Source organism: Somniosus microcephalus, chromosome 14 (genome assembly GCF_052327205.1).
Source record: "Somniosus microcephalus isolate GS21.2 chromosome 14, FLI_Smic_1.0, whole genome shotgun sequence".
Lineage (NCBI taxonomy): Eukaryota > Metazoa > Chordata > Chondrichthyes > Squaliformes > Somniosidae > Somniosus > Somniosus microcephalus.
In genome coordinates, this window is record NC_141000.1 from 5,540,950 (window position 1) to 5,561,702 (window position 20,753).

The 20,753-nt window shown below is 52.7% G+C and overlaps 1 protein-coding gene across 2 annotated transcripts in view; it reads left to right on the forward strand.

Annotated features, from left to right (window-relative positions):
• Window positions 1-899: 899 nt before the first annotated feature.
• Window positions 900-20,753, forward strand: part of LOC147107295 (lysosome membrane protein 2-like) — a 92,911-nt gene continuing 73,057 nt past the window's right edge. The window contains exons 1-2 of one of the 2 annotated variants that reach the window (XM_086006178.1): window positions 900-1,253; window positions 9,893-10,050. In XM_086006178.1, coding sequence (XP_085862304.1) covers window positions 1,131-1,253; window positions 9,893-10,050 — 281 coding nt within the window. In that variant the 5' untranslated portion in view covers window positions 900-1,130. Of the gene's footprint in view, window positions 1,254-1,538; window positions 1,745-9,892; window positions 10,051-20,753 lie in introns of those variants that run through there. The other variant, XM_086006177.1, reaches the window with a different exon arrangement.

The following is a 20,753-nucleotide window of genomic DNA, read 5'->3' on the forward strand; positions in this document are numbered from 1 at the left end:
CCGATCCGCCAATTACTGTATACTGCACATTTCTTGATTTTTTAATTTTTGTTTGTTAAAAATAGCCTCGGTAGATAACCCTCTCCGTCATCCGGAATTTTTAATCAACCGGCACCATCCCGGTCCCGTCGGTGCTGGATACCAAAGAGTTTCCTGTACAGGAGACTTTGGGAGGAGGGGTGAGTAACTTTTTTTCTTTTGGTCACGTGCCTGTTGATGCAGAGCCTTGACCTGCATTGATAAGGGTGGATGGATGTAGAGACTCGGTTGTGATTTCACCAGAAGGCAGAGAACGGTGCCGAACGACCCTTGTGTTCTTGTATATCTCCTGCTCAGTGTAACATCCCTTTAAGTGCAATATTCTGGACAGAAGTGAACGTATAAGTGCCAATATTAACAGTGGAGAACAATGTAACATCCTTTCACGTGCAATGTTTGGATACAAATGTAATAATATCAACAATGTTTGCAATGGTTTATCTCAAAGTGGCTTTGAACTGTAATTATGATCGTACAATCTACAGAATGGTTGTGGTGGTTTTATACATTTGTTACATTTATGTATATAGAGTTTATTTTTAGGGGAAGAATATTAATTGACTCATTCACCACACTAGGCATTGCTAATAGAGCTTTCCCTCTGACCTCTGATTTTTCAGCAGTATGAAACTATGGTCACAGATATTTACATATTGCAATTCACCAAATAAATGAACGAAACAGTTTTGGTACAAACTTGACAACTTCGATGTACAGGTATTCACTGAAGAAGTATGTTATATGAAAGAAAGGTGAGATGTACTCTGAAAGCTGAAAAAACATTGTGGTTTCCAAAAGGTTAAGTAATCAGGGAGTTTGTCCTGTTTTCTGATTGGGTGCATGGTGACCTTATTGGACTGAATCTGGCCGCATGTGATAGAACTTTGGTCAGTCCAGTAACATCTAGGCAGCCGGCAGAAGACAGCTTTCTGGAGCAGGAATTTGTGTGGCGTACAGCCACAAGTTCCGAAAATTGTAACTCCGTCTAGAGGATCGAAGTTTTCCTGGACACTGGAGGAGTTGAATGTATCGGAACAGTTAGTCAACAGAGACAGCTCTTTCGGTTCCTTTTTATTGTCTCTGGGGCAATTATGACTCACCTGAGAAAGAAAGCTGTTGTCATTGGCGTGTTTGCTTTGGGCTGCCTCATTACGTTTTTGGTCCTGATAGTTAAAGATGTTTTTAAGAATATAGTTGAAGACCAAATCAAAGAGGTAAGAAACAGCAGAACTGTCGACTGTGCAGAGGCCTCCTCATGTATTGCTCATGTTTAAGATGTTTTACGTATTTATGCAAAGATAATTTACATAATGTGGTGTAAAATTGAGAAAACTTTTAACATGTGCAGTTCCAGTGTTCATCCGTTGGTCAAGTGGGTTGTCTGGGTTTCGAAGGGTTGGCTTCTGCTTGGCTTGATCAATCTCCTGGAATTCAATGAGCAAATGGTAAAACAAATGGGGAGAGATGAGTGGCCGGTGAAAGCACCTGCTGTTTGTCGTGCAGACTGTGTGGAGAGAGATGGAATGAGATGGGCAAAGGAGGATCCGGTGTGAAGACACCCAGCGAGGCGCCTCCTCCAGCTCTGCCCGTAGCCACGGCCGTGACTCCCCCTGCCCCTGATGGCCAACACATGGGCCTGGAGGGAAAATCTGTGCGAGGGGGCTGTCGTGAGGTCGGGAAAGCCGGAAGAACGGGATTCCCAAAGGTGCGGCAGAATTTCACTGCAGGGCTCCTTTAACAGGCTCCTGATCGACAGGCTGGAGGCCTTTCGGGTGGGAAGCCTGCTTCACCAGCCTATGAGAGCAGGAATTGGGGGAGTGAGAGCGAACGTGAGGGGGTCCTGATTGCGGGGGAAGGGGGACCGATGGTGGTCTAGGGGGTCCTGATTGAGGAGAGGTGGTCCGATGGTGGTCTAGGGGGTCCTGATTGAGGAGGGGTGGTCCGATGGTGGTCTAGGGGGTCCTGATTGAGATGGGGTGGTCCAATGGTGGTCTAGGGGGTCCTGATTGAGGAGGGGTGGTCCGATGGTGGTCTAGGGGGTCCTGATTGAGATGGGGTGGTCCAATGATGGTCTAGGGGGTCCTGAATGAGGAGGGGTGGTCCGATGGTGGTCTAGGGGGTCCTGATTGAGGAGGGGTGGTCCAATAGTGGTCTAGGGGGTCCTGATTGAGGAGGGGTGGTCCGATGGTGGTCTAGGGGGTCCTGATTGAGGAGGGGTGGTCCGATGGTGGTCTAGGGGGTCCTGATTGAGATGGGGTGGTCCAATGGTGGTCTAGGGGGTCCTGATTGAGATGGGGTGGTCCAATGGTGGTCTAGGGGGGTCCTGATTGAGGAGGGGTGGTCCGATGGTGGTCTAGGGGGTCCTGATTGAGGAGGGGTGGTCCGATGGTGGTCTAGGGGGTCCTGATTGAGGAGGGGTGGTCCAATAGTGGTCTAGGGGGTCCTGATTGAGGAGGGGTGGTCCGATGGTGGTCTAGGGGGTCCTGATTGAGGAGGGGTGGTCCGATGGTGGTCTAGGGGGTCCTGATTGAGGAGGGGTGGTCCAATAGTGGTCTAGGGGGTCCTGATTGAGGAGGGGTGGTCTGATGGTGGTCTGATGGTGGTCTAGGGGGTCCTGATTGAGGAGGGGTGGTCCGATGGTGGTCTAGGGGGTCCTGATTGAGATGGGGTGGTCCAATGGTGGTCTAGGGGGTCCTGATTGAGGAGGGGTGGTCCGATGGTGGTCTAGGGGGTCCTGATTGAGATGGGGTGGTCCAATGATGGTCTAGGGGGTCCTGAATGAGGAGGGGTGGTCCGATGGTGGTCTAGGGGGTCCTGATTGAGGAGGGGTGGTCCAATAGTGGTCTAGGGGGTCCTGATTGAGGAGGGGTGGTCTGATGGTGGTCTAGGGGGTCCTGATTGAGGAGGGGTGGTCCGATGGTGGTCTAGGGGGTCCTGATTGAGATGGGGTGGTCCAATGGTGGTCTAGGGGGTCCTGATTGAGGAGGGGTGGTCCGATGGTGGTCTAGGGGGTCCTGATTGAGATGGGGTGGTCCAATGATGGTCTAGGGGGTCCTGAATGAGGAGGGGTGGTCCGATGGTGGTCTAGGGGGTCCTGATTGAGGAGGGGTGGTCCAATAGTGGTCTAGGGGGTCCTGATTGAGGAGGGGTGGTCTGATGGTGGTCTAGGGGGTCCTGATTGAGGAGGGGTGGTCCAATAGTGGTCTAGGGGGTCCTGATTGAGGAGGGGTGGTCTGATGGTGGTCTAGGGGGTCCTGATTGAGGAGGGGTGGTCCGATGGTGGTCTAGGGGGTCCTGATTGAGATGGGGTGGTCCAATGGTGGTCTAGGGGGTCCTGATTGAGGAGGGGTGGTCCGATGGTGGTCTAGGGGGTCCTGATTGAGATGGGGTGGTCCAATGGTGGTCTAGGGGGTCCTGATTGAGGAGGGGTGGTCCGATGGTGGTCTAGGGGGTCCTGATTGAGATGGGGTGGTCCAATGATGGTCTAGGGGGTCCTGAATGAGGAGGGGTGGTCCGATGGTGGTCTAGGGGGTCCTGATTGAGGAGGGGTGGTCCAATAGTGGTCTAGGGGGTCCTGATTGAGGAGGGGTGGTCCGATGGTGGTCTAGGGGGTCCTGATTGAGGAGGGGTGGTCCGATGGTGGTCTAGGGGGTCCTGATTGAGATGGGGTGGTCCAATGGTGGTCTAGGGGGTCCTGATTGAGATGGGGTGGTCCAATGGTGGTCTAGGGGGGTCCTGATTGAGGAGGGGTGGTCCGATGGTGGTCTAGGGGGTTCCTATTGCGGGGCGGGAGGTCCGATGGTGTTCGGGGAGACACAGACAGATTGCAGGGAGATGGGGGAGGGTTACACTGTAACTTGGGGGGCTGGGGGGAAGCACTCCTGCTCCTCCTGGCCCACAAGCAGTGCTGCAAAGGCAACTACCTCATGGATTCAGCCTTTCTTGCCTGCTTTCAGCTGCCAAGTTTCCCAAGGCCTGGGAAACCTGACAGCCTGTGGTTAAACATAGAACGACTGTTAAAATGAAGGCAGGCAGCCTCATTATAATATTTAAATAAATGACCACCCCACTTCCCGTGAGCAGATTGGTCATCCATCCTTCGTCCTGCCTCCATTAAAACCGGAAGTGGGCAGGTTCGAGGCGGGTTCGATTCCTTTTCCAGATGTTTTGCATTGTAACTAACCTCTGACACGACCCTGACCCACCTGTTTTTGGGAGTTAAGATTCAGCCCATTATCTCTGGGGGTAGAAGGTCTGAAGGGGGGCCTGTGGCTTCTCTGGTCAATGTCTGCTGACTCATGTTGTGAGGAATCTCCTCCTGCTAGAATGAGGTGTTTTGTGAATGAGGCTGTCGTAGTAAAATAATGCAGAAGTTGCCGAATAGCTAGTATGCAGTGTATAAGAGGTGTGGGAAAGTGAGAGTTGCAGTAGTGCTGAGATTACGCAGCACAGAATGTGTGAGGAGAGGGAGGTGCAGCAATGTGCGGTGCAGTGATTGTAGGAGAGTGATGAGAGGCGGGGGAGGGGAGTATGGTGAGCGGAGGTGTGAGTAGAGAGTAATTGAGGTGAGAGGTTGGATTCTTACCTTGACAACTCTGGTGAGGTCATTGAACTTTTCCTGCATTGCAGGTTTGTCCTGGGAGCTAAAACTCCTGGCATTAGCACGGGCGGTGGAGGGGTTGCCTGGAGGGCTTTCTGCCCCCCCGGGGGAACAGGATTTCCCTCCACCTGTCCACCGCCTGGTCCAGTGCCTCCGCAGATGGAGACTCGATCTACAGATATAGCAAATAACAACAGAAAACACTGGAAAAGCTCAGCAGGCCAGGCAACATCCGTAGAGAGAAACAGAGTCAGCGTTTCGGGTCGAAACCCTTCTTCAGAACAGACATGGCAACCACTTTTCACTTCAGAGACAACGGCCTAGCAATTTGACAGCGCAGCGCCCGTTTTTCAAGCACTAAACGGCCTCCTCAGCCTCCAACATGGCGGGCAGGCAGCGCACGCTCATTGCAAGCTAGAAGAGCGCCATCCGCCATATTGGTATAGGCTGTAGAGGCCAGTGGGTGCAGCTAAGATCCAGCCAATAGGGAGAGATGGAGCACCACACCCTGAAAGGATACTCCTTGTTTATACTTTGCTCATTGGACAAGTTGCTGTTCAAAGATTCTTGACACTGAGTAAACTCTGGCGGTAACTGTTAATAATTAACATATCATGTAAAACAATAAACAGTGAGTATAAAGTCCAAATGGCTTTAGTGCTCCAGTGTAGTAATACTGCACTGGAACAGTTACTCATGCCAAATCGTTTCAAAAATGAAAGATCTTGAATAAAGAGGTCAAATTATTTTAATACCAGAAGTAAAAACAGAAAATGCTGGAAATACTCAGCAGGTCGGGCAGTATCTGTGGAGAGAGAAACAGAGTTAACGTTTCAGGTCGATGACCCTTCGTCAGAACTGGAAAAAGTTGGAGATGTAACAGGTTTTAAGCAAGTGTAGGGGCAGGGAGAGGGGGGAGGGGAGGAAAGAACAAAAGGGAAGGTCTGTGATAGGAGATTGCAGAGAGTCTGTGATCGGTCTGTGCTTAAAAACCTGTTACATCTCCAACTTTTTCCAGTTCTGACGAAGGGTCAGTTACATTTCCAGCATCCGCAGTATTTTGTTTTTTTATTTTAAAACCAGGTTCTGTTGTATTTCACACTCCAGTTCTGGTGCCGTCAGGTTGTTGCGCTGAAAGTTATCAATTCAGGACCTTTTTTCTCCATATCTAATCTATAAATCTTAGGGGAAAAAATTCGATTGCTTTGCGTCTCCTGTTAGTGCCCAGAGGGCGCTAATGGGGGGCGCAAAGCAACTAGCGCCCGGGTGCGGCGCCGCCAACGCCTCCCGTGAAATTCAGCGAGAGGTTAGCGGCGGTAACCATTAGTGCCCTGCGGCACTATGCACGGCGATGACGCCATCGCCGTGCGCAACGCCCCGCTCGCGCACTGGCCACGATCTTCGGTAGAGCCCCCTGATTTACCACCGGACGCTATATCCGACAGGGTCAGGGGGGTCTACCTGTGGCCGGGGCGGCGCTAATTAAAGGCGAGGTGCTGGGCGGCCATTTTTGTTGCTGGCTGCCTGCCAGCACCTGCCTCCGCTCCTGTCCCCGGCCTCCTGGCCCGCTCCCCCCCCCCCCCCCCCCCCCCCCCGCGGAGTGCCGGCTGCGCTCCGTGAGCCTGGCACTTCTCTTGAGTGCTGGGCTCTGTTGCCGGCACTCCGCTTCCTGGTGGCCCAGCGGGGCCCCGGGTCGCGCTATGCAAGGCCCCTCCCCTTTAAGAAGGGGAGGAAGGTCTGCAGTACCGTAGCACATTGTGCCGCGATATTCCCTCGCAGCACCCCAAGAGGGAGGCAGGGCGCTTCCAGTAGCGCCCGCATCCCTTTTGGGGCATTACCATTCAATTTCAGCCTGCGGGGGGGCGCTAATTTTTTCAGGGTGCCCCAGCGAAGTTAGCGCCCTTACAATTTGTACATCATTGCAATCTTTTTATATTGCGGAGTGCAGAATGTAAATTACGGATACGACTTTCAACCAAGATCTAATTCTGTAGTAATTAGTTTTACAAAGAATTGGATTGCAGAGATCAAATTCAGGTGTTCTTGGTTTCAATGTACACAGTAAACTAAAGTACTGCAAACTGAGTCCAACACTCACACTATCACAGCCCATATTTACTGACAGCCTCCGTCTCAAGGGCGGCCGTTGGGGTTCAGTCGCACTGTACGATAGTATCTTAACGTTACGGATATAGGAATTTCAAACAATCACATTGGCCCCGATATTGACTGGCCGGGATTTCCAAGCGGGGTGCGGGGGGTGGCGGGGGGTGCGGGGGGGGAGCGGAGGTCTGGTCGGGAGCACTGTGAAGTCTTAATTCCACAGTGTGCATGGTTTTTTTATACACAGGTTCCCCGCCTGGAGTTGACAGGCTTGGCTCCAATGTTGCCTCTAATTTGTTTTCGTGCGCTCCCTTTAACTTGGCGCGGTGACTTCCAGCGACAAGGGCTTGTGAGCGGCCTGCGCGGGGCCTCCCGATTGACGCGCGGCCCCGCGGTCACACACCTTAGGGGGAACGTTGCCTGGCTCCCTGATTGACAGGCATGGCTCCCCATCAGGCGGGGAAGGCTGCAGAAGAGGCCGCAGCCCAAGAGCAGGTAAGTTTAGTGTGTGTTGGGGGTAGAGATCATGGGGGGGGGGTGGGGTAGGGTGTCGTTTGGAGGGTCGGGGGGTGATCGTGGGGGGGGATCAGTGAGAGATCGAGGGCAGAGATGGGGGTTCGGTGATAGCAGGGGGGATATCGTTGATCACAGGGGGGTATCGGTGATCATGGGAGGGGGTCCAATTGCGGGAGGGCGGGCGGAGGTGGTCCGGTCATGAGGTGGGGGTGCGATCGTATGGAATGGGAAGCAGGTTAGCTTGAGGGGCCGGGGAAGCACTGTGAGATGTGGGTGTGAGGCTCGCAACAGTGCTGAGTTAAAGGGGGTGCAAGAACAGAGAGACCTGGGGGTGTACATACACAAATCTTTGAAGGTGGCAGGAGAGGTTAACAAAGCAGTTAATAAAGCAGGTGGGATCCTGGGCTTTGTAAATAGAGGCACAGGGCTGGATTTTGTCAATGGGAGCTTTTGGAGGCGGGACTCCCACTTGTCGGGTTTCAGTCCCGCCTCCATCGACTTGTGGCCAACCCACGCTATTTTCCCTTGATTGACCTTGTTAAGTCCGCCCAGCGGGCTCAGCAGGCCAATTAAGGGAAAACCAGTTACAGGTGACGTCAGCGAGTGCCGTTTCATCTGTCAAGAGCTTTTGACAGATGAAATGTCATCGTCTGACAGCTCTGTGAAGCTGTCAATCACTGACAATCTGTCTTCTAAGTTGTGTCTTTACTCAAGACTCAATTAGAAAGCCTTCCTGACCAGAAAGCAGAATGCTGCAGCTTTTGACAGTTCAGCGGCCATTCTGCTTTCTGTGCCGGTGAGCTGAGGGACTCCCGAGACCTGAAGGGAGGAAGCCTGAAGGAGAAAGTAAAGGTAAGTAAAACTTATTAAAACACTTTACACTTACCTCACACACTTACCTCTGCACACATGCACCCATTACTCACCTGCACACCGGACATCTCGGCCCCTCCGACCCCCGCAGACCGACGGCCCGCCTCGCTGACCCTGGCGAGGTTCGGAGCCATCGGGAAGCCCACACTTCAGGGCTCAAAATAGGGACTAGCCAAAAAACTGCCTATTAACTACCTGTTAACAGGCAGTTAATTGGCACTAATCCCCTTCCTGCCTCGAGGAGATGGGACCCGGTGCGGGTCAGCTACCCGCCCCCTGGCAAGATGGCATGGAGGCGGGTTAGGGGCAGGTTGGGTACCCGCCCCCAAATTCTGCCATTTTCCCAGCAGACCCGCCTCCAAACCTGCCTCCCCAGAGCTGGCAAAATCCAGCCCACAGAGTACAAAAGACAGGAAGTTATGCTAAACCTTTATAAACACTAGTTCAACCCCAGCTGGAGGATTGCGTCTAATTCTGGGCACCGCACTTTAGGAAGGACATGAAGACTTTGGAGAGGGTACAGAAAAGATTTACTGGAATGATTCCAGGGATGAGGGATGACAGTTACATGGATAGACTGGAGAAGCTGGGGTTGTTCTCCTTAGAGCAGAGAAGGCTAAGAGGAGATTTGATGGAGGTGTTTAAAATCATGAAGGGTCGGGATAGAGTAAATAAAGAGAAACTGTTTCCAATGGCTGAAGGGTCGATAACCAGAGGGCACAGATTTAAGCTAGAATCGTAGAATGGTTACAGCACGGAAGAAGGCCATTCGGCCTGTCGAGCCCGTGCCGACTCTCAGCTAGTCCCATTCCCCTGCCCTTTCTCTGCAGCCCTGCAACTTTTTTTCCTTCAGATGCTTATCATCTCCCTTTTGAAAGATAAGATTGAATCTGCCTCCTCCACCCTTTCAGGCAGAGCATTCCAGATCCTAACCACTTGCTGCATAAAAAAGCTTTTCCTCACGTCGCCTTTGATCTTTTGCCAATCGCCTTAAATCTGTGTCCTCTGGTTCTCGACCCTTCTGCCAATGGGAACAGTTTCTCTCTCTCTACCCTGTCCAGACCCTTCTGCACGAGATGTCTGCAGCATTAACCATCCTGCCCTTTTTATTTTTTTAATTTGTTTATGGGATGTGGGCGTCGCTGGCAAGGCCAGCATTTATTGCCCATCCCTAATTGCCCTTGAGAAGGTGGTGGTGAGCCGCCTTCTTGAACCGCTGCAGTCCGTGTGGTGAAGGTACTCCCACAGTGCTGTTAGGGAGGGAGTTCCAGGATTTTGACCCAGCGACGATGAAGGATCGGCGATATACTTCTAAGTCAGGATGGTGTGTGACTTGGAGGGGAACCTGGAGGTGGTGGTGTTCCCATGCGCCTGCTGCCCTTGTCCTTCTAGGTGGAAGAGGTCGCGGGTTTGGGAGGTGCTGCCGAAGAAGCCTTGGCGAGTTGCTGCAGTGCACCTTGTAGATGGTCCACACTGCAGCCACAGTGCGCCGGTGGTGGAGGGAGTGAATGTTTAAGGTGGTGGATGGGGTGCCAATTTAGTTAAAGGACTGACACAAAGATAGAAAAAGCAAGAAAATGTATTTATAAGGGTCTAACCCCTCATAGAAACTACATTTGCAGCTGAGAAATTCCATGTTTCAGTCGGATTATTGGGTCAATATTATATTGGAGAACATTATAACGATTGAAGTTCCAATAGAATTGAATTGATGATCATAATATAAATTGTGTTGTAACGTTTCTGAACTTATCTCTGCAGTACACAAAACTGAAGCTGCACAGCGAGGCGTACAAGAACTGGAAGGACCCCCCTGTCCCGTTGTACATGCAGTTCTTCTTCTTCAACGTTGAAAACAAATTAGAAATACTAAAGGGTGAACGAGCCATCGTGAGACAAATTGGACCCTACACATACAGGTAAGGGCCACAGCCACTGCTGGTAGATTACCAATCATTTAGACATATAGATAAGCACAGGTCCAGTCACATGTTTCAATACACTCTCATATTTATGCTCACAATGTGATATCTGGTAAAATATAGAGCCACTCTTGGCTTTTTGGAGATTTCTGTTTTTAATAAATGATCACATGTGCTTTATTCTGTTATGCTGTGTTGCACCTTGAAAAGTTCTTAATGGCTAATTTGTGGTGAATGACGTTGATTTTTTTTTGCACTGGAGACGGATGATACCAGAGGTGAGAGGTTATAACTATCAGGAAAGGTTGAACAGGCTGGGTCTCTTTTCTCTAGACCTGACAGAGGTCTTTAAGATTATGAAAGGGTTCGATAGGGTAGACGTGGAGACAACGGGCTGGATTTTGCCAATGGGGAGCTTTTGGAGGCGGGACTCCCACTTGTCGGGTTTTAGTCCCGCCTCCAACAACTTCTGACCAACCCACGCTATTTTCCCTTGATTGACCTTGTTAAGCCCGCCCAGCGGGTTTAGCAGGCCAATTAAGGGAAAGCCGATTACAGAGAATGTCAGCGTATGACGTTTCATTAGTCAAAAATTTTTGACAGGTGAATTGTCATGATTTGACAGCTCTGTGAAGGATTGGTTAGCGGACAGAAAACAGAGAGTAGGGATAAATGGATCTTTTTCAGGTTGGCAGGCTGTAACTAGTGGGGTGCCGCAAGGATCAGTGTTGGGGCCTCAGTTATTTACAATCTATATTAATGACCTAGATGAAGGGACCGAGTGTAATGTATCCAAATCTGCTGATGATACAAAGCTAGGTGGGACAGTAAGCTGCAAGGAGAACACAAGGGGGTCAATTTTCTGGCAGCCGTTGGGTGGCTTTTCATGCGGCCGGGGGCCGAAAATCACCGAAAAAGCGGGTCGGGACCCCCCCCGCCTGATTCCCCGCCCTGTCCGACTTTCGGACCGCCGTTTCTGCGTGACCCGCTTCAGTCCCGGCCGCCGCTGGCGGGACTAGCCGTCGGCACACTAATTACCAATAATTACCTTGTTTAAGTAGATTTTCCGGGGCCGTTGGGACTTTGGGGCTTTCCCCACATCAAACACGCCTGCGGGGACCCCGCTAATGAGACCTGGCGTGAAGCTTGCTTGCTTGCTTGCTGTCAGCTGCAGGTCAATCGGAGAAGCTGCGATTTAAAGGGACAGCACCTGTATGTTGAAGGACCTTGTTGTTGCAGGTTTGGGGCTACTTCTTCAAGGCTTAGGCACAGCTGTGGAAGGTTGGAGCCTCACACACTTCTCCAATGCGATCTCCTGGGAAGCCCCTCTCGCCACCCTCACTTAGCGCTTCCTCAGCGGAGGCATCTACGAGAAGCATGGGACGCCTTTTTTTCCTTCCCTTCTTGCCATTAGAGGATCTCCAGCAGCAGAGGCGGCAGCAGCAGAACCAGGAACAGCAGGATGAGCACCAGGAGCACCAGGCTGCTGCTCACTCACCTGAAGCTGCACAGGCCAGAAGGGGCCAGCGCTTGGAAGTGGCTTGAGAGCACCTTGCTGCGCTTTAGGGGGCCAGTGGGACCCATTTTTGCACTGGCAGTCCTACTCAGAAGGACTTCCATGAAGATCTGGATTCTTTGTTCAACAGATGGCCAACGCTCCTCAAGGGATGTCATTCTCTTATGAGCACTCACCATGTTTTCCGTACCCTGGTGAGTTATCTCCTCCATGGAGGTTGCCAACCTTTCCATGGTGATGCGTTCATGCGCCAATGACTCCACAAAGGCTCTGCTCATGGTCGCTATGGACTCCTCCATTCGCTCCACACTCGCAGCGACCCTGGAGACAAAACCTGCCAGAGACTCCTGCATCTGTGCATGGAGATCCATCACCTCTTCTCTTGCGGATGGACCCAGAGGCAGAGGGTGGACATGCAGCGCAGCTGAGCTGAGCTGGCAGAGTCCTGCGCCCTCCGACGAGGACTCTCCACTGCTGTCCCTGTCTCCAGAATCTGCTGAGGCTCACTTGTGAGCTGTGAAACACCAGGCGACTGTCTGTGTGGAGTTTGCACATTCTCCTCGTGTTTGCGTGGGTTTTCTCCGGGTGCTCCGGTTTCCTCCCACAGTCCAAAGATGTGCGGGTTAGGTTGATTGGCTATGATAAATTGACCCTTAGTGTTAGGGGGGTTACAGGGATAGGGTGGGATATGTGTTGGTGTAGGGGTTACGGTGATCGGGTGGGATATGTGTCGGTGCAGGCTCGATGGGCTGAAATGGCCTCTATCTGCACTGTGGGGATTCTGTGATTCTGTGATTCTGTGAACACTACTCTATGTCCCAAAGGTCCCCCCGAGGTGTGAGTGTCTGCGCTGGTGCTGGGTGCGCTTACTTCTGCTGACGCTGCACCCTCAGAGGTTGGAGCTTCCTCTGAGGAGTCTGGCTGCACAGCCTCTTCCTCCTCCACAGTGAGGATGGGGGCTCTGGATGGTACTGTGGGGGAGTAAAGGAAGATACTGTGGGGGAGTAAAGGAAGAAGTTAAGAGATGTAATGCCAAGGTTCTTCTGGTGACTCCCAGCGAGTTGGCATCTGCTGACACCTGCATCCATGCAGCATTGGTCTCAGTGGGAGGCCTCTTCCTCCCTGACCTAGGGAAGAGGACCTCCCTGTGGGCCCTAACCTCATCCAATAATGCCTGCAGTGAAGCCTCGTTGAATTTGAAGGCAGCTCGGGGTCTGGCACTGGCCTGCAGCAGCTGCAGGCTCCTCTGCCAACCTGTATGGTTCGTTTGGAAGCCTTCAAAGGATGCAGTGCTTGCTATGGACCTTGAAAGCACCACGAATGATGATATCATACTGTGGGGATTTCTGACTTGAATTGGACAATTAGCAAGGCTTCCCACATGCTGGGAATTAATTGGCCACTTGAGGGAAAATTGCGTGGAGCTGGCTGACACTTTTTTATGTGTGTCAGAAACCCCACATTCGGGGAAACCCGACCATTTCCCACACAAGCCGAAAATCGGGGCCAAAGAGTTTGCAAAGGTGGCAGATGGAGGATAATGTAGGGCAATGTGAGGGCATTGACTTTTGTAGGAAGAATAGAAAAACAGAATATTTTTTAAATGGTGAGAAACTTTCAAATGTTGGTGTTCAGAGAGATTTGAGTGTCCTTGTGCAAGAAACACAGAAAGCTAGCATACAGGTACAGCAAGCAATATGGAAGGCAAATGGCATAACTTCCCAGAAATGTTAGGGAACCAAGGGTCTAGTGCGAAGGAGGAATGAAAGGAAATTAGTATTAGTAAAAAAATAGTGCTGGAGAAATTAATGGGACTGAAAGCTGATAAATCCCCAGGGCCTGATAATCTGCATCACAGAGCACTTTGCAGCCTTCCGGACTCAATATCGAGTTCAATAATTTCAGATCATAACCTCGGCCTCTATTACTTTTTTCCTTTAAATTTTTTCCACCCCTTTGTTTTGGGTCCTCCTTCCACCCCCCCCCCTTTCCTTTGTTTCTCTCTCTCACCTGGCAGCTGTCCTTATCCTGCCAGTACACATCACACCTAATCTCAGCTGCCTTTTGTCTCCACGGGCCCATTACCATCTCATCTGGCTTCCAATACCTTTTATTGTCTCCTTTTCTTCTTTTGTTCGATTGCAGCTTTGCCTTCGATCTTTTTATTTTCTTTCCAGTTTTGAAGAAGGGTTTCAACCCGAAACGTCAACTCAAATTTCTCTCCACGGATGTTGCCTGACCTGCTGAGTTTTTCCAGCATTCTCTGTTGTTATTATGTAGGAATAAACGGGTCTTTTTCGGGGTGGCAGGCGGTGACTAGTGGGGTACTGCAGGGATCAGTGCTTGGGCCCCAGCTATTCACAATTATATATCAATGATTTGGATGAGGGAACCAAATGTAATATTTCTAAGTTTGCTGACGACATGAAACTAGGTGCGATTGTGAGTTGTGAGGAGGATGCAAAGAGGCTTCAAGGCGATTTAGACAAGTTGAGTGAGTGGGACATGGCAGATGCAGTATAACGTGGATAAATGTGAAGCTATCCACTTCAGTAGCAAAAACAGAAAGGCAGAGTATTATTTAAATGGTGATAGATTGGGAAATGTTGATGTACAGAGGGACCTGGGTGTCCTTGTACACCAGTCACTGAAAGCAAACATGCAGGTACAGCAAGCAGTTAGAAAGGCAAATGGTATGTTGGCCTTCATTGCAAGAGGATTTGAGTACAGGAGCAAGGATGTCTTACTACAGTTATACAGGGCCTTGGTGAGACCACATCTGGAGTACTGTGTGCAGTTTTGGTCTCTTTACCTAAGAAAGTATATTCTTGCCATAGAATCAGTGCAGCAAAGGTTCACCAGACTGATTCCTGGGATGGCAGGACTATCGTATGAGGAGAGATTGGGTTGACTAGGCCTGTATTCACTAGAGTTTAGAAGAATGAGAGGGGCTCTCATTGAAACGTATAAAATTCTGACAGGGCTGGACAGACTGGATGCAGGGAGGATGTTTCCCCTGGCTGGGGGGTGTCTAGAATGAGGCGTCACAGTCTCAGGATACGGGGTAGGACATTTAGGACTGAGATGAGGAGAAATTTCTTCACTCAGAGGGTGGTGACCTGTGTCTCTACCACAGACAGCTGTGGAGGCCAAGTCACTGAATATACTTAATCATAATAATCATAATCATAATCATAATTAACTTTATTGTCATTGTTAGTGCACAGGTGCAGTACAACGAAATGTAGGCTTGCGGCTCCCGAGAGTGTACATTTAGATTAAGACATTTAACATTCAACATTCATTTGGCTTGTAATACATAAACATAAGAAGGAGAGAGATAGATTTCTAGACACAAAAGGCATCAAGGGGTATGGGGAGGGAGCAGGAATATGGTATTGAGATAAAGCCATGATCATATTGAATGGCGGAGCAGGCTCTAAGGGCCGAATGGCCTACTCCTGCTCCTATTTTTCTATGTTCTATGTTGGCCTTTATTGCAAGGGGGTTGGAGTATAAGAGCAAGGAAGTCTTGCTACAATTGTACAGGGCCTTGGTGAGACCACACCTGGAGTACTGTGCACAGTTTTGGTCTCCTTATCTAAGGAAGGATATACTTGCCTTGGAGGCGGTGCAACGAAGGTTCACTAGATTGATTCCTGGGATGAGAGGGCTGTCCTATGAGGAGACATTGTGTAGAATGGGCCGATACTCTCTGGAGTTTAGAAGAATGCGAGGTGATCTCATTGAAAGGGATTGACAGGGTAGATGCTGAGAGGTTGTTTCCCCTGGCTGGAGAGTCTAGAACCAGGGGTCACAGTCTCAGGATAAGGGGTCGGCCATTTAAGACTGAGATGAGGAGGAATTTCTTCACTCAGAGGGTTGTGAATCTTTGGAATTCTCTGCCCCAGAGGGCTGTGAATGCTGAGTCTTTGAGTATATTCAAGGCTGAGATCGATAGATTTTGGGACTCTAGGGGAATCAAGGGATATGGAGATCGGGCGGAGTTGAGGTCGATGATCAGCCATGATCTTATTGAATGGCGGAGCAGGCTCGAGGGGCTGAATGGCCCACTCCTGCTCTTAGTTCTTATGTTTCCTCTTTCTGTTATACTAGAGTTGTATAAAGCCCATCTGGACACTGTGTTCAGTTCTGGGCCCCGCACCTCAGGAAGGCTAAATTGGCCCTGGAGGGGGAGCAGCGCAGATTCACCAGAATGATACCGGGGCTAAAAACAGAGAATGCTGGAAACACTCAGCATGTCAGGCAGCATCTGTGGAGAGAGAAACAGAGTTAATGGTTCAGGTTGATGACCCTTCGTCAGAACTGGAACTCTCTTGTGGATAAGTGGGAATGTGTTTCAGTGTGGCCATTTAACTTCACTTCTACATTATAACACCATCCCACTTATCCATTATTCTGTGATCCCACGGAAGTTAATTGCAGCATTTCATCTCCACTGGGCTCTAACTATATGTAAACAAATAGAGAAAGGTTTGTCAACGATATGATGACATTAATCTTCTCAAGATACATAACTGTGCCATTTGCATGTTATAGTGTATTGCAGTGGGAGTGATTCGTGGAGAATCTCCTCCCAAAACAAACAAAACTCTTCTAAATATTTTCAAAAGGCTTGGTCTCGAAATTCAGCGATTTTCGGGCACTTCAATATGGAGGGCAGGAAACACTCGCCACGTTGGATCAGGAGGCTGCGCTGGGGTCAGGAGCACCCGTCGGGAACATTCAAAGGGGGAAATCATTTATTTAAATTAGGGTCCGGCGCTTCCTGAAGGAGCGGGACTGGATTTTCGAATAACCCAGAGCTTCACTTGCCACGTGTTGAACTCACCCAGTGCAATGTGGTGCCCACCAGCAGGAAGGTCACCCCAGACTAATGTGAACGGGTAGCTGGGAGGAGCAGGAGTGCTCCCCCCCCCACCCCGCATTAAAAGAATGTACCCATTCCCCTCCCCCCCTCCCCAAAAGACTGGGCCCGATCTCCGCCCCGCCAGACTGAAGCCCAATCTCCCCCCCTCCCCCAGACTGAGGCCCAATCCCCCCCCCCCCCCCCCCAGACTGAGGCCCGATCTCCCCCCACCCCCCCTAGACTGAGGCCCGATCTTCCCCCCGCCCCCCTAGACTGAGGCCTGATCTCCCCCCCCCAGACTGAGGCCCGATCCCCCCCCCCCCGCCAGACTGAGGCCTGATCTCCCCCCCCCCCCCCCCCCCCGCACCTCCCGACTGGGGCCCGATCCCTCCCCCCCCACCCAGACTGAGGCCCGATCCCTCCCCCCCCCCCCCCGCAGACTGAGGCCTGATCCCCCTCCCCCCCCCCCCCCCAGACTGAGGCCTGATCTCCCCCCCCCCCCCCCAGACTCAGGCCCGATCTCCCCCCGCCAGACTGAGGCCTGATCTCCCCCCTCCCCCAGACTGAGACCTGATCTCCCTTTCCCCCCCCCCCCCCCAGACTGGGCCTGATCTCTCCCCCCCCCCCCCCCCCCGCAGACTGAGGCCCGATCTCCCCCCCCACCCAGACTGAGGCCTGATCTCCCCCCACCAGACTGAGGCCTGATCTCCCTCCCCCCCCCCCCCCGCCAGACTGAGGCCCGATCTCCCCGCCTCGATCCTCTCGCACCCATCGCGACGGGGCTAATATCGAAGCCATGGAATCCGTTGTGTTTAGAGCTACCAGCTCTGACTGGAAATATTCCTGGATGTTTGATAACGTGACCTTTGAGTACACGACACTCAGTCAGGTGACACTCAATCAGGTGACACTTGCCCCCAGTTTGTGAATGAAGGGATTGGTCCCTTCTGCCTGAGTACCTTGGCTCACAGCTTCGCGCCAGACCTGGAACCCTAATATCCAGAGACCTGGAACTCAGTTCATTTCAATGTGCTGTTGTGAAATGTAAATATGTTGTGTAAGTTAAAGTTGCCTGCTTTCCAACTTTTCAGCGGGAAGGGTAAAGGAGCGAAGAGGAAATCTGTTTGTACTCTGTTGATTTAAAAAGAAGATTGAGCTGTACACAATCCATGACTGGCAGACCTGACATAATGATGTAAAGGATAATGAGCCCACGGACTTACTGAGTAAACTGGCTCACCCATTGCTTCACCTTTGAACACAGTTGGCCAACAAGGCCCTTGGCCAGAATTTTAATCAGGAGGCGGGTGGGGAGTTGGGGGCGGGTGCTCGGAAGCAGCCAGGCGCAGGGGCCCTGCCGAATTTAATAGCAGGGCCTGATTAGCATTACCAAGCTCTGTTGCCTCGCCAGATGGATTCTCGGGATTCAGTTTTTTAACACTTTAATCTCTAACCCGACCCCCAACCCCTGTTTTTTGGGGTTAAAACTCCCTCCCCTTTTGTCGAGTTTAATCTAGCTTGACCATATTTTCTAAACCGAATGCGGGGACACACAGGGTGGGAGCACAGCAAAGTAGCCAGGACGGAAAATGTAGTTTGTGCAGCATAGTGAGGCAACGTTTGTTGTCATTTTGATGCAGATTGAATCTGCAGAAAGCAACGGCGGAACTTCCCACCTGAATAATGTGGCCACTGTTCACAGCATCCGAGGCCCCAATCACCGGCTCCTCCCCCTCCTCACAGCCTGACACTCACCCACACCATCCGAGGCCCCAATCACCGGCTCCTCCCCCTCCTCACAGCCTGACACTCACCCACACCATCCGAGGCCCCAATCACCAGCTCCCTCCCCCCTCCTCACAGCCCGACACTCACCCACACCATCCGAGGCCCCAATCACCAGCTCCCTCCCTCCTCACAGTCCGACACTCACCCACACCATCCAAGGCCCCAATCACCAGCTCCTCCCCCTCCTCACAGCCCGACACTCACCCACACCATCCGAGGCCCCAATCACCAGCTCCTCCTCACAGCCCGACACTCACCCACACCATCCGAGGCCCCAATCACCAGCTCCTCCCCCTCCTCACAGCCTGACACTCACCACACCATCCGAGGCCCCAATCACCAGCTCCCTCCCCCCTCCTCACAGCCCGACACTCACCCACACCATCCGAGGCCCCAATCACCAGCTCCCTCCCCCCTCCTCACAGCCCGACACTCACCCACACCATCCGAGGCCCCAATCACCGGCTCCTCCCCCTCCTCACAGCCCGACACTCACCCACACCATCCGAGGCCCCAATCACCAGCTCCTCCCCCTCCTCACAGTCGACACTCACCCACACCATCCGAGGCCCCAATCACCAGCTCCCTCCCTCCTCACAGCCTGACACTCACCCACACCATCCGAGGCCCCAATCACCGGCTCCTCCCCCTCCTCACAGCCCGACACTCATCCACACCATCCGAGGCCCCAATCACCAGTTCCCTCCCCCCTCCTCACAGCCGACACTCACCCACACCATCCGAGGCCCCAATCACCAGCTCCCTCCCCCCCTCCTCACAGCCCGACACTCACCCACACCATCCGAGGCCCCAATCACCAGCTCCCTCCCCCCTCCTCACAGCCCGACACTCACCCACACCATCCGAGGCCCCAATCACCAGCTCCCTCCCCCTCCTCACAGCCCGACACTCACCCACACCATCCGAGGTCCCAATCACCAGCTCCTCCCCCTCCTCACAGCCTGACACTCACCCACACCATCCAAGGCCCCAATCACCAGCTCCCTCCCCCCTCCTCACAGCCCGACACTCACCCACACCATCCGAGGCCCCAATCACCAGCTCCCTCCCCCCTCCTCACAGCCCGACACTCATCCACACCATCCGAGGCCCCAATCACCAGCTCCCTCCCCCCTCCTCACAGCCCGACACTCACCCACACCATCCAAGGCCCCAATCACCAGCTCCTCCCCCTCCTCACAGCCCGACACTCATCCACACCATCCGAGGCCCCAATCACCAGTTCCCTCCCCCCTCCTCACAGCCCGACACTCACCCACACCATCCGAGGCCCCAATCACCAGCTCCCTCCCCCCTCCTCACAGCCCGACACTCACCCACACCATCCGAGGCCCCAATCACCAGCTCCTCCCCCTCCTCACAGCCTGACACTCAACCCCACCATCCGAGGGCCCAATCACCAGCTCCTCCCTCTCCTCACAGCCCGACACTCTCCCACACCATCCGAGGCCCCAATCACCAGCTCCCTCCCCCCTCCTCACAGCCCGACACTCACCCACACCATCCGAGGCCCCAATCACCGGCTCCTCCCCCTCCTCACAGCCCGACACTCACCCACACAATCCGAGGCCCCAATCACCAGCTCCTCCCCCTCCTCACAGTCCGACACTCACCCACACAATCCGAGGCCCCAATCACCGGCTCCTCCCCCTCCTCACAGCCCGACACTCACCCACACCATCCGAGGCCCCAATCACCAGCTCCCTCCCCCCTCCTCACAGTCCGACACTCACCCACACCATCCGAGGCCCCAATCACCGGCTCCTCCCCCTCCTCACAGCCCGACACTCGCCCACACCATCCGAGGCCCCAATCACCAGCTCCTCCCCCTCCTCACAGCCTGACACTCGCCCACACCATCCGAGGCCCCAATCACCAGCTCCTCCCCCTCCTCACAGCCTGACACTCACCCACACCATCCGAGGCCCCAATCACCAGCTCCTCCCCCTCCTCACAGCCCGACACTCACCCACACCATCCGAGGCCCCAATCACCAGCTCCCTCCCCCCTCCCCCCTCCTCACAGTCCGACACTCACCCACAGCATCCGAGGCCCCAATCACCAGCTCCTCACAGCCCGACACTCGCCCACACCATCCGAGGTTGACGAGCTCGCTCTGATCCGAGCTCCTGGGACATCCACACGGCCAGCCTCCAGCCGCCGCTCATTAGCCCGCTTACCAGCCGTACCTGTTACTCAGACATTTTGGCTCTGGGGCAAATTTCTCTGCACTGACCCCATCTCGATACAGGAACCCACCTGAGTACAGGAACAAGGATGTCTTGCTGCAGTTGTACAGGGCCTTGGTGAGACCACACCTTGAGTATTGTGTGCAGTTTTGGTCGCCTTATCTGAGGAAGGATGTTCTTGCCATGGAGGGAGTGCAGCGAAGATTCACCAGGCTGATACCTGGGATGGCAGGAATGATGTATGAGGAGAGATTGGGTCGATTGGGCTTATATTCGCTGGAGTTTAGAAGAATGAGAGGGGATCTCATTGAAACTT